Source organism: Sarcophilus harrisii, chromosome 1 (assembly GCF_902635505.1).
Source record: "Sarcophilus harrisii chromosome 1, mSarHar1.11, whole genome shotgun sequence".
Classification (NCBI taxonomy): domain Eukaryota; kingdom Metazoa; phylum Chordata; class Mammalia; order Dasyuromorphia; family Dasyuridae; genus Sarcophilus; species Sarcophilus harrisii.
In genome coordinates this window covers 133,077,687-133,090,272 of record NC_045426.1, presented here as the reverse complement: position 1 = coordinate 133,090,272, position 12,586 = coordinate 133,077,687, and the positions used below count along the sequence as shown (strand labels likewise).

The following is a 12,586-nucleotide window of genomic DNA, read 5'->3' as shown; positions in this document are numbered from 1 at the left end:
TGTATATATATAATATATTTTTTCATGTCCCCCTTTTTTTTTTTTTACTGTTTTTTTGCTACCTTGTCCCCTGTCATCTCTTGACTTCCTTTCTATCCACTCATCTACCCCAATGAAAAAAGAAAAATAAAGTTCTTATAATAAATACATATAGCTAAGCAAGACAATTAATCTGCATCTTGCATTCATCAACTCTCTCAAGAAGTGGATTCATGCTCAAATTCTCAAGTAGAACTATAATCTCTTTGAAGGAACTATTTCTCCAATAACTATAGATCACAGACCCTCCTTATGCCTGCCCATTCTATGTAATTGTGGTCCATGTCCCATCATGGTTCACTGGTCGATATATTGAGAGCTTTCCTAACCTGTTCTTGATATCAGGGGTGTATCAATGGAACCCAAAGATTGGCTATTGGCCATCTTTTTCTGACAACTTGACAAATCTAATATATATATTTCAACTGAGATGTTTTTGATGGTTATTTATTCTGTTCCTCCTTTGTATCTTCCTATTCATAATGTGTTGCCTGTTCACTCCTGCCATGAGCTCCTATTAGCTTTTGGGTGATCTTTAACTACAATTTTTCACATAGCTACTTACTACTTCCCTACTCCAGGACTACTAACCATACAACAGCACTGATGGATTATCAGTATTTTAAAAAGTTGTAGGAGCACAATAATACTATTCATTGTTGGTATCCCATTATTATATGAGTTCATGTATTACCAGATCATCTGGTTCAACAAGGACCACCCTGTAAGTGGATGTGAAGAGAATGCTACTATACAACTCCAAAGAGAATTGATTAATTCCTCTCTATTATGTCTTGGAGTGTGTTCAAGCTCCAGGACCCCACTTAGGAATTTAGTCCCTTGAGATGGATTAAATTGGATGAAGGCACATGGAACATTAGAAAGTAATACCCTGAATCCAACAAGAAAACTCTCAAATGTAAAACTAAGCTCTCTGTGAGAAAGGGGGAATTTCAGGCAATGCAGCCCAAGGGATTTGTATCTTCACAGAATCATTAGCACAGATCAAAACAGTTTCCAGGAAAAGGAGAAAAGTGTTTGTTATTTACCAAGGTTTAGGGAGGGAAGAAGTGGTTATACTGAAATTTGAGTAGGACTAAGTGGAATTAAAATACTCTTCTTTAAATGGGAATAATGAAAGAAACTAAAAATTAAAGCTTGATTGGCTTTAATGCAATGAAAATGGTCAGGGGGAGGTTCTGTTTTCCTAAGCACAGAAGCTTCAGCACACTATTTACTTGTCAGACACAAGCAAATACAGGGACTTACATATCAGCTCTAAATAATTATAGTGACTTAGGAGTATTTGTAGCTTCTAATTCTATATGATAAGTTTTCATACTTTGGATCATTCTTAACAGTCTCTGAGTAATAGGGATCTGACTTGGCTTTCTTATTAGTTTTATTTTTGTTTGTTTGAAATCAAATTGAAGGAGGTGTCTATTTCTCGAAGAAATGAAAAATAACAAGAAATGGCTACATAGCACAGAGTACCATCACTTTACATTTATATAATGCTGTCTAAACAAAGTTCCAACTTTGGTCTTCTTATTTCTTTTTGTATTTCTTAGCTTATTATTCTTATTAGTTAGAGGACCAACCTGACTAGTTCACTAAATTTAAATTAAATTAAATTCATTAAATTAAAGTGAACCAGTTTATCTAGATCCCATGTTATTGTAAGACTGTAAGCTGAGAGGTGAAAAAGATTTTCAAAGTCATAAAATCCAAGCTGCCTATTTTACAAATGAAGAAACTGAGGTTAAGTGATTTGGAATCAGCTATGACTTTAACCCATGTACTTTGGCTCTGCTAGAACACTTTTCCCACTCTACTCTTCTGACATCTTCATCCTTCTCATCTTTCTTCAATGTTTCTCTCTAATGGTTCCTTGGCATTTACCAGCAAAAAATGTTTAGTCTCCCAATCCTTTAAAGGAAAAACAACAACAACAAAAATCTTTGCAACCTTTCTACTCCAACCAGCCACAATTTCATTTTTTTTCTTTTCTTTTGCTGCCAAACATGTGATCCATTCTCAGTGTCTTTACTTTCCTTACTTCCTTTCTTAATCTGCTTTCCATTCCTGCCAATTATTCTATTGTAACACCTCTCTCAAAGGTCATCAATGTCATCCAGTTACCAAATCCAATAGTCTTTTTATCAGTCTTCATCCTGGCTCTTAGTCTTCCATGTTGCATTAAGACGCTGCTAATCACAGTTCCTTCTTATGGGTCCTGAATATCAGGCTAAGGTGTTTGATGTCTCATTCATACCCACTGGAGCACCACTGTATGTGGTGTGTATGTTTTTGTTTTGTTTTGTGTTGTTTTGTTTTTAGCAGGGAAGATGCACTATGAGGCCTGGGAATAAAGAAGATCGGTTAGCAGCTTGTAAAATGGATTAGAGAGACCATGTAAAAGCCCCTGAGGAAGGGTTTTCTGAAGATAGGTGAAATTTATAAATTTATGGCATCCAAACTACATAGTTCTTAAAAGGAATTGGACAATGTATTATAAATGGATTTCTATCTCCCCATGAATTCACTTCCGTTTTGACTGTTCCTTTTGTGAACTGTTTAAATGGCTTATTCTTCTTTGATCTTTTTCTGGCTAGAAAGTATATAGGCTAGGAATTGTGTCCTTAAAAAAAACAAAACCAAGCTGTGTAGTTAATGTAAGTAGACATGGCCTTAGATGTTCATATGGGTCAAGTATATCTGTAAAGTCTGCAAGTATGCCATGTCTCTGAGATCTAAGATAGCAGAACCACAGAGAACCAAAAGGGCAAGATTGAAATGAATGTTACCTAGAGACAAGAAAGATGAGATCTTTAATGAATCACCATGTGCTGGATGAAAGTAGTCATAAAATCAAAGATTTTAGCTTGAAGAGATCTCAGAGGTCATCCAGTCCAGTGCCTCATTTTACAGGTGAGGAAACTGAGACCCAGAGAGAATAAATCATTTGCCCAAGGTCAGTAATTTTCAAAGCCAGAAAGTTAAGTTCTTATGATTGCAAGTTTTTTTTTGGCATCTCTTTTCCTTGATCTGAATTCTGTAAGCTCTATGTAGTCTACCTATCAAGGCAGTTTTTCTTTTTTCTTTTCTGTTGTTTCTGACTATATTCCAAGGCCTGTGGTCAAATGTCTTCTATATCTTTTTCTATCAGGCCAAGGGGCCACAGTGAGGATTAAAGAAGAATGGATGGGTCAGTGCTAATCCGCTGCCATTTCCAGAAGAATAATTCGGAGAACACCTCTATTCTCCTGATGGTGCGATGTAGCATGCATTTTCTCAATGAAGGGCAGACAGCATTTTATAATATATAATATATATATAAAATATAATAATTCACTGCATACCTCATACCATAGAAATTGGAGCCAGTGCAACAGACAAACCCAGAGCATATTTATTGATTGGTTTGGCTGTTGTCATCTTGCTTCAGCTCTTTAAGATCATAAAGAAAATGAACAAAAAAGAAGTTGCTTGGTTAATAAATCAACATGAATTGCTTATTATGTGCTAGGCACTCTCTAGATAGTAAAGAAACAGCATTGAAATAGTCCCTCACATTAAAGTGCTTGTATTCTACTGGTTGATATAATAAGACTCACCTAGGGTATTGACTACACTGGAGAATAGAATCCTGATTACCTAATTCACTCTAGTGCAATGTCATTCCAAATTGTCACATAGTTGATGAACTTACTTTCCTCACCAGATGTCACTCAGAATCCCAAAACTGTAAATAAAACCACCCTCTACCTGAAATATGGCCCTTTTTACATCTTTTAATAAGTGATTATACACTCTCTACTTGAAGATTGTCAGTGAAGGAAAATTTACTACTTCGTCAAGTATCCCTTTGCTTTTGTCAAACCTCATGGTTTATGAATTTATCCTTCAGTATCTCTATCCATAACAATGTTGTCTATGTTAAGGTCAATTATTAATTACCTACTATGTGCCAGTTCTAGAGATATAAAAACAAAAGCAAAACAGTCTTTGTCTTTAGGGAGCTTACATACTATTCTAAAGAAGGAGCAAAGTCATATATACCTGCCTTGATACCTTCTTTTTATAGAGAATGCTCTCCAAGCTTGAAGAAAGGATGTGGTGGTGAAAGCTATCTAGCCTTAATTACTAAATAGGTGCTGCCTCAATGACACAGAGACCTGTTGAAGACCTTAGGTTAAAAAGCCAAAATCTCCCATTTCATTTAGGGATATCTCCAGTCATCCTGATATGAATCTGGCCACTGAATTCAGATGGCTCTGGAGGAGAAAGTGAGGCAGGTGATCTTGCACAGCCCTCCCTCACTCAAGTCCAATTTACTCACATGTCATGTTATCATCTTCCTGATATCATGGTCCTCTTCCAGAATGATGGACAGACAACAACAACAATAGCTCTGTTAACAAAACAGTAGTTATCTGTCAAAAAACCAACTATCTTTCTCTCTGTCTCTGTCTCCATCTCTTTCCTCCATTATTCCTATCTTTTTTCTCCCCCAAAGAGTCAAGTGATATACATGTATTTATATACCTAACTATATGTATGTATGTCTATGTATAGGGTATAGTCTCAGCCTTTCTCATATTCACTTATTTTACATGCCCCCAATAATTGCATGCTCACAATCACAAATTATCTCTCCACTTTTCATTGTTATATGTCCTGCCTCAAATTCTTATCTAAAATTGAAGAAGAAAAAGTCAATTTTTCATTGCTAATTTCTTAATCTCAAGAAATTTGTTATATTTTGAAAGAGAAAGTGATTCTTCATCTATAAGGATTTTCTCCATTTGCATTTTATTCTTAACTATCCCCAGAAGATGGAAATAACAGTATTAATCCTCTCTTTTCTCATTTGGTAATAATTAAAACTGTATGGAAATGGTATACACCAAGCTGATTGTTTGCTTTTGCCTATTTCTCAGGTCATTGAATATTTATTCAGAATGGAGAGAATGATAGGAATATTTCATTGAAAGCTGAAAATTTCTGTTAGCAAACTATTTCTATAGCTTCTCCCCCATGTATATATACTCTACATCCTGAATCAAACCCAGTTTGCTTCTCAAATAGAAGGGGTTGTGACTTAAGGCAAGGAACAGATGGACTCTAAAAAGATGTTTATCTTAGATTCCTTTTTTTATATACAGGAGATTTAAATAGTAATTTAAAACAATAAATGTTTGATTGAGTTACTCCCATTTAACATATATTTAGTACTGGGAATGAGGGAAAGATAGAGGGAAATTAGAAAAGAATTATGTAGTCTTTATTAACAAGTTGGTATAGCAGAGAAAGTGCTGGATTTCAAATCAAAACATATTAGTTTAAATTCCTTCCCTTCCACGGGTGAGTGATTTGATGATTTGACCTTAGCCAAGACAATAGGAAGTGCTTACATCCTGTGTGATCTCAACATAATAAGAGAGAAAATTTATATAAAGATTTTAGGGCAATAGCTTTTAAATAAAGAAGTAGGTCCTTCACCTTTCAAGGTACTTCAGTTTCCTTATATGTAAAATGAAAGAGCTGGACTACATGATCTCCATACCTCCTTCTAGTTCTAAATTCTGCATTTGAGGAATGTATAGCATTGCTTTAGAGACCAGATATTCATTGGAGAAACTTTTAAACAACACCTTGAAATAATAAAAATTACCCAGTTAATGTTATAGAAGATGAGATTCTACTACACATAATATATGTACAGAGAAGCTCTTTTGGTGTGGCTGGAATATCTCTGCCCTCCTCAGCTAAAGCTGAGGGTTTGTCCAGGGAGTATGAAAAGGAAAAGGGTGAGAGAAAGGATGAGGATAGAAGCTAATATCCTTTGAAACACAAAAGGAGAGGATTTATGCAATTAGACTATAAAATGTAAATAATGTAAATAAACTGGTGTGATCTGGGGTAAAACTGAGCTTTTGAAGTGGACTAATGGAACATAGAGAAAACAAACACTCACTTGAAATAAGTCATTTTCCAAGGAGAAAAGAACAAGAAAGGGAGATTCTGTCCCTAGAAAGCCTTTTAAAAGTTTACTGGGAGATTTCAGTTATCTCTTATCAAATAATTTCTCTTGCCTTTATATATACTACATATTAAATGGCAGCATTATCCTGGTGCTCTGACAAGCAAACTGGAGATTAAAGTAGCATAAACTAGCCTACAGAAATTCTTTTGAACTTCTTCAAGCCTGGAAGAATTTGGCTGCTTTCTCCTTTCTGCTGTGTAGTTTTGGAGAAAGTGATGTTAATACTACAGAGCCAGAGAGAGCCCAGTAATCCTTCTTTAGTGATTCTCTTTGGAAGATGTTGCCATGTAGACTGGCATGAGAAGTGATCACCAGAGATGCTCTTTGATACTCTACTCTAAGAAGCTTTCTTTGGGAGGTTGGGCCTCGTGCTGCCACAGCCTGTCTATTCATTTTCCCTCAAAGCTATATCCTTGAAGGAAAGGGTAATCTTAGGATGGCTGCTGGCAGTAATCATAATCAAATTGGAGGGATATAATGATTGACCCCAAAACAGCCAAGTTTGTAAGGATACAGTTATCAAACAAAGGAATATATATATTCCAAAATCAATATTAACTATATATTATATATATATATATATATACATATATACACATATATACATTATATATAGTTAATATTGATTTTGGTTCCAATATGTAGAATTCTGACATTCACTTGGCTTCCTTCGTCTCAAATCAAGGGTAGTGCAAACTATTCAAGGTGGAAGACTCACCAGGTCTGAGAAAACCCAATGGGTTTTAAATTAAAAGCTGGATGGGTTCCATAGGATTTATCAAATCCAACTCTTTCATTTTATAGAAGAAGAAATTGAGGCACAAAGAGATTAAGGTATTTATTCAGAGTCACAAACAACTAGAACATTTTTTAATCTGGATTCAAACTCAAGTGCTCTCGACTCCTGTGAAAGTGTCAATTGATGCCTTCTTTTATTTTGTATTATTTAATAATTGATTATTATTATATATTATATTATAATTACAAATGATTAATTATATTTAATGACTAGAATCAACATGGATCAGATTTTATTATATAGATTTTAGTAACAGAGTTTGTAAGAGTTTAATTTCTCTATCCCTCTGGGTTACAGCCTAGATCATCCAAGAATGGAGGAAAGGGGAAAGGGAAGATGAATCAATTTGGTCATATGATGTTCTGCCTGGCATTGGACCTCTTTTATTGGGAGGGGGAGGAGGAAACAGTGCCTGACATGAAACTTTCCAGAGAATGTTGTTCATCTCTGTGTTTTCCCCATTACCATGGGTCCCGAAGATGCTCTTTTGTGATTCAAGATAAATGTAAGCCCATCCTTTACCTCAGCTGCAGACCAATTACAGTCTTTGTTTAGTTTTCGTCACAGAACTATTTTTGGCACCTTTTATAACCTGTTATCTTTTCACTGCATAAAAAGGCTACTGGAGCTGCACAAAGTATTCCTGGATATGGAGCATTCTTGGATTCCTTTTATCAGCTACTGCAAGCCTTGCTAGTACATTGATCATATGTACTGCCTATGTGGCATCAGTTACTGGTCAGCAGCATCCCCTATTGCTCACATGGCTTTTAACTCTACATGCTCCAAAGCCTATGGACTTTCCCTTTGCAATTTCACTTGCTCCCCAGGGTCTATTTCTTCCCTTGTAAAATGTATAGATTTGGCTACTGCCTACCACCAAAGGGATGTTGAATGCTTAATGATTTTCTTCTCTACTCCTTTCATTTTATGGAACCATAAAACAGACTGGGAATTGCAATATTGTGAAACTGAAATACATGTTTCTCTCTCTCTCTCTCTCATTCTCTCTCTCTTTCTCTCTTTTTCTCCCTCTTTTTCTGTCTCTTTTTCTCTCTATGTCTCTGTCTCTTTCTCTTTGTCTCTGTCTCTCTATCTCTATTCTGTCTCTGTCTCTCTGTCTCTCTCTGTGTGTCTCTGTCTCTCTCTGTCTCTCTCTCTCTTTGTCTCTGTCTCTCTGTGTGTGTGTCTCTCTCTGTCTCTGTCTCTCTCTCTCTTTCTCTCTCTGTTTCCATCATCATCATCCCTGTATAACTTCTTTTCTTGTTTCCTCATTAGAGCTCTTCCAGCCATGATGCAGTGGGTCCGAACTCAGAAACCTGGAGAGAGCGGCATCAACATTGTCACTGCTGATTTTGTAGAACTTGGGGATTTTATCAGCACCGTCATCAAACTCAACTATGCCCTTGAGGAAGGAGAAGCAGATACCACTTGATAGTACTGTCTGAAATGGCCATGCATAAAATAGAGAAGACCAATTGTATTAGGCATATTATCTTAGAACATAATGATCTTCTTATGCCACTGAATCTTGGAAGTGTTTAGGGCTTAGGGTGGGTGGGAAAAGAGGGGAAACATTTTTTTTTCAGTGATTCTCATCTTGATCTGCATCTCTATAAATATTTCATGTTCCCATTTGAAAAAAACAAGTCTATTCTTGTATCTAGTGTTAGGGATAGAAAAGACCAGTTCAATGTTTATCACAATTAATCAATCGCTGTGGCTTATATTTATGAGTGTCTGTTTAATTGCATTTTCTACTTTCAAGATTAAGATTCATGCTCCACCCACCATGCCCACCTATCTATCAAGGACAGCTTAGGGCATGCAACAATTATAGACCTGATGTTAGATTGATTCAGGTAGATGTAACTTATTGGCTTTTGGAGACTTAATAAAATGTGAACGACCTGCCCAATTTTGTAGTCAGTTGGCTGGTCAGTCACAGTCCCTAAGTTTTGACCCAATAGCAAATATGCATTGAAAATATTTCCAGCAACAGTAAACCCAAACACTACAATCGTGTGTGTGTGTGTGTGTGTGTGTGTGTGTGTGTGTGAGAAAGGGAACAGGATATGCAGTATTTCTATTTAAGGCAGCTATAAATAAAGAGTCAGTACTTCTTCTGACAAAAACCTGAGTGCCAATTCCACAGCAAAACAAATAGTAATAAAGAGAGAGGGAGATGTATAGAATACCTTTAAAACAATGATGCCTGTCTTGCCATTGCCTGGAAATAAGTCACCCCAAGTGACTAGAAATCTGAACACTTTTCCTTCCTATAGTTCACCTTCAAGATATTTCTCTGCTAAGTTAATGTATATCTGATAAAAACAAAAATGTGCCAGTGAAATAAAAACCCAAGTTAGCTGATTAATTTCAACAACTGCAATGGAACATATGTGAAAGAAGATAAATTTTCCTATTGTCCATAGACTTTCCCCCAAAAGACAGGTCCCAAATTTCAAAAATAAATTAAGAAGTAATCATTCCTAAGCAAATCTGTATTTCCTGAAGGACACTTGCAGGACATATTTCCTGGGATCCATAAATTGAGTCTTAGTCTTTCAAATTAAAGGTCTCATATAGATAGAGTGATGGCCTATAGTTTAGAACAGTGATTCCCAAACTGAGTTCACTGGCACATATGAAGCAGATCCCATAAATTACTGCTGAGGTTCACTGAAAGTGATGTTTTGGCGATACTATTTAATTGGAATCTAATCCATTACTCTTTCCCTGCCTTTTACCAAAAGAACTCAGAACGTTTCCACAGTCTTAAAAAGGGAAAGCCTCTGGTCTAGAGAGTGCAGTACCAACCAATGATGGTCCAGCATTGCCTGCACCAGCAGCTTTTAAAGTATGATCAAATGATCAAAAAAATCATATGATATTTTAGAATGTTTTTTTTCCCAAATTATAATCTGGCCTAAAGGGGAGCAGCTTTTTTTTTCAATTGCCTCAGCAGACTACTTTGGAGATAAAATTAATAAAACTTTCTAAATTTCTTAGAAAAAGGAATCCTGGTATTTTTTTTTGAGAAGTTTGAATTTCATCTGATTCTTTGTGACTCCTTTTTAGGGTTTCTTGGCAAGATACTGAAAGAATTTGCCATTTCCTTCTCCAGTTTATTTTATAAATGAGGAAACTGAGGCAAACAGGGTTAAGTGACTTGCCCGGGGGTCACACAGTTATTAAATATCCGAGGCTAGATTTGTACTCAGGTCCTCCTGACTTGAATGCTAGCCCCTAATCCTGATATTAGTAAAATGCAATTGAATTATCGCATTCAATAAGGACCAAACTTTCAAAGTCTGTCTGAATTTTGATAATTTTTTTTACAAGCACGGGTTATCTATTATAAAAACACATTTACCTACTTCTAGGGAATAAAAACTAACCTAGAAAAAGGAATCAAGATTATACAACTGGGAACCCTGATGACCATAAAAGTTGTGTTTATTTTCTTCTTTATTAATAAAGATAATTCATTTGTATGATTCTGGTGAGGTTAACAAAGTGCTTTCTTCACAACAACAGTGTGCGGGAAGGAACATAGGTATTAGTCAGATTATAGTTGAAGAAGTTAAGAGATTTGTTCATAGTTACAGAGCTAGTGTCAGAGTCAGAAGTAGAATCCAGCTCCCCTGAACTAGCTAGTGCTTTCTCATACACCACTTTAAAAAAAAAAAAAAGAAATTGAAAATGGCATATAAGTAGGAAAGTGTATTATGAAAAGGTGATTAACATTTACATGTACATAGCAGCTCCATATATTTCTGGCCATGTATACCAAATAATTGTACACACACACACACACACACACACACGCCCCTTTTATTTTCAGCCAAAAACTTTCATGTGACACATTAAGGAAGTACAGTTGACTAAACTTGCTTTAAAATACTGTAGATTTAAAATATGTGACAGCAACTTTTTTAAAAATGAAGAATCTGATTGTACTTGCTTGTGTATTTAGTCAACTATTCTCCAATTATTTCAGGAAGGCAAATTACACCCTTCTCTCAATATCTCCGGCTCTGGTTTCTATTATCTCTTTCCCCCTGAAATATTTTAAAATTGGAATATATATGCATATGCATACATATATAAATTGATATATCTATAATTGGAATCTATTTTAATTAGAATACATATACATACATATATACAAATTCAGAAGTTCACTATAATTGACCTCTTGTTACTGATTTCTCTGGAGGTTTTTCAGTCAAGCACACGTGCAATGACAAAGATTTCATTTATAAATATATCAGAAAAAATGTTTTAATGTGTTTGAGAAAAAATAATCATCTATAGTGGTAACTATGTTGTATCTTCTTGAGCTTCTTAACTTCAATATTTTCCTGGTATTGGCTTCATGTTGTTTGTCATTTGGGTGCTGGTAAACCAACAAGCAAGCCAACTACGGGTTCTCTGAAGTCTAATTGTGCAATTTCTTTATGAGGGAGGAGCAGTTTTATTTTTTAAATTACTTGATATACACAAAGAAAACTTGTTATATGAAACTATTTTTGATCTTATTTATTCATTTCCATGGGAAATATGAAGCAGGTAATGTAGAGAATTAGACTTGCCTTAATTCCTAAGTGCAGAGAAAATGGTGGTGAGAGGCACATGTCTTACTGATTCATAAAAGATGTGCGGAGAAGGTACATGTGACAGCTTTAATGCTATAGCAAAGAATGGTACTGCCAGAAGTAATGTTCCCTATACTGAAATCTTCATTGTTCAAAAAAAAAAAAAAAAAAGAAAACTTAGGTAGGAGATCAATCCAAAAAATAAGGCTTCTGTTGAATTCTACTCTCTCTCTGCTACTATATAAAATACCAAGCAAGTTGATTATGAGCCTAAATTAAAATCACTGATATACTCCCATTGACTTCCTTGTGACAAAGGTGCACAAGTCCTACAGAACTGGCCCCAAAATGATCTTGTTGAGTACATCTTGTTGAGTTTTGTATTTAGTTCTGTTTTCCAAAATACATCAAGCATGAGTCCTGTAAAGGATGGGAAAGGAGAACAAAAAAAGGGAGGGAGAGAAGAAAGGAGGAAAGAAGGAAGGATAGAAGGAAAAAAAGATAAAAAGGAAGTCAATATCAAATAGTATCAGTTCTCCAGTTTCTCTTATCTGTATTTTGCTATTATCTTACAAGAAAAGAAGAAGAAGGAATCTTTAAATGATCCTTAGGACATTTTTAGCCATATTTAGAAAGATCATTCTTGGTGGTATACTACCTAAAATGAAAATGTTATAAGGTAAAACACTTTCTATTTGTTGACTTTTGCTTTCCCTCTGAAGTACGTTATTGCACTCTAATCATTCATTTTGAATTCCTTGATATTTTAACTCCTATGACAAGTTTCTCAAGGGAGCTGACAGACCCATATAATTATAGTCAAACATTTGAAAAGGAAAAAAAAAATCAAAAAACAATTGAAAAATAGACTATCACTAGGAGAAGAGATGCCTGAGTGCCCAGTGGCAATAGTGCCCAGTGGCAATAGCATTTCTCAGCAGTTACAAACACTGATGAAATAAGATGTATGGGAATGACCCCAAATTTTCAGTTTAATTTTTTACATACAAAATGAAGATAAATGAAGATATCTTCATCTTTTCCATTTCTAATTCTTAATCAGGAAAGTTGGAAGTCTCAGGAAAAAATTTCCTTTTT

General features: G+C 35.2%; 1 protein-coding gene across 1 annotated transcript in view; it reads left to right on the top strand.

The window, feature by feature from the left end:
* Nucleotides 1-9,805, top strand: part of PLCXD3 (phosphatidylinositol specific phospholipase C X domain containing 3) — a 199,503-nt gene extending 189,698 nt beyond the window's left edge. The window contains exon 3 of the mRNA XM_031964551.1: nucleotides 8,166-9,805. Coding sequence (XP_031820411.1) covers nucleotides 8,166-8,322 — 157 coding nt within the window. The 3' untranslated portion in view covers nucleotides 8,323-9,805. The remainder of the gene's footprint in view (nucleotides 1-8,165) is intronic.
* The last annotated feature ends 2,781 nt before the right edge of the window (nucleotides 9,806-12,586 follow it).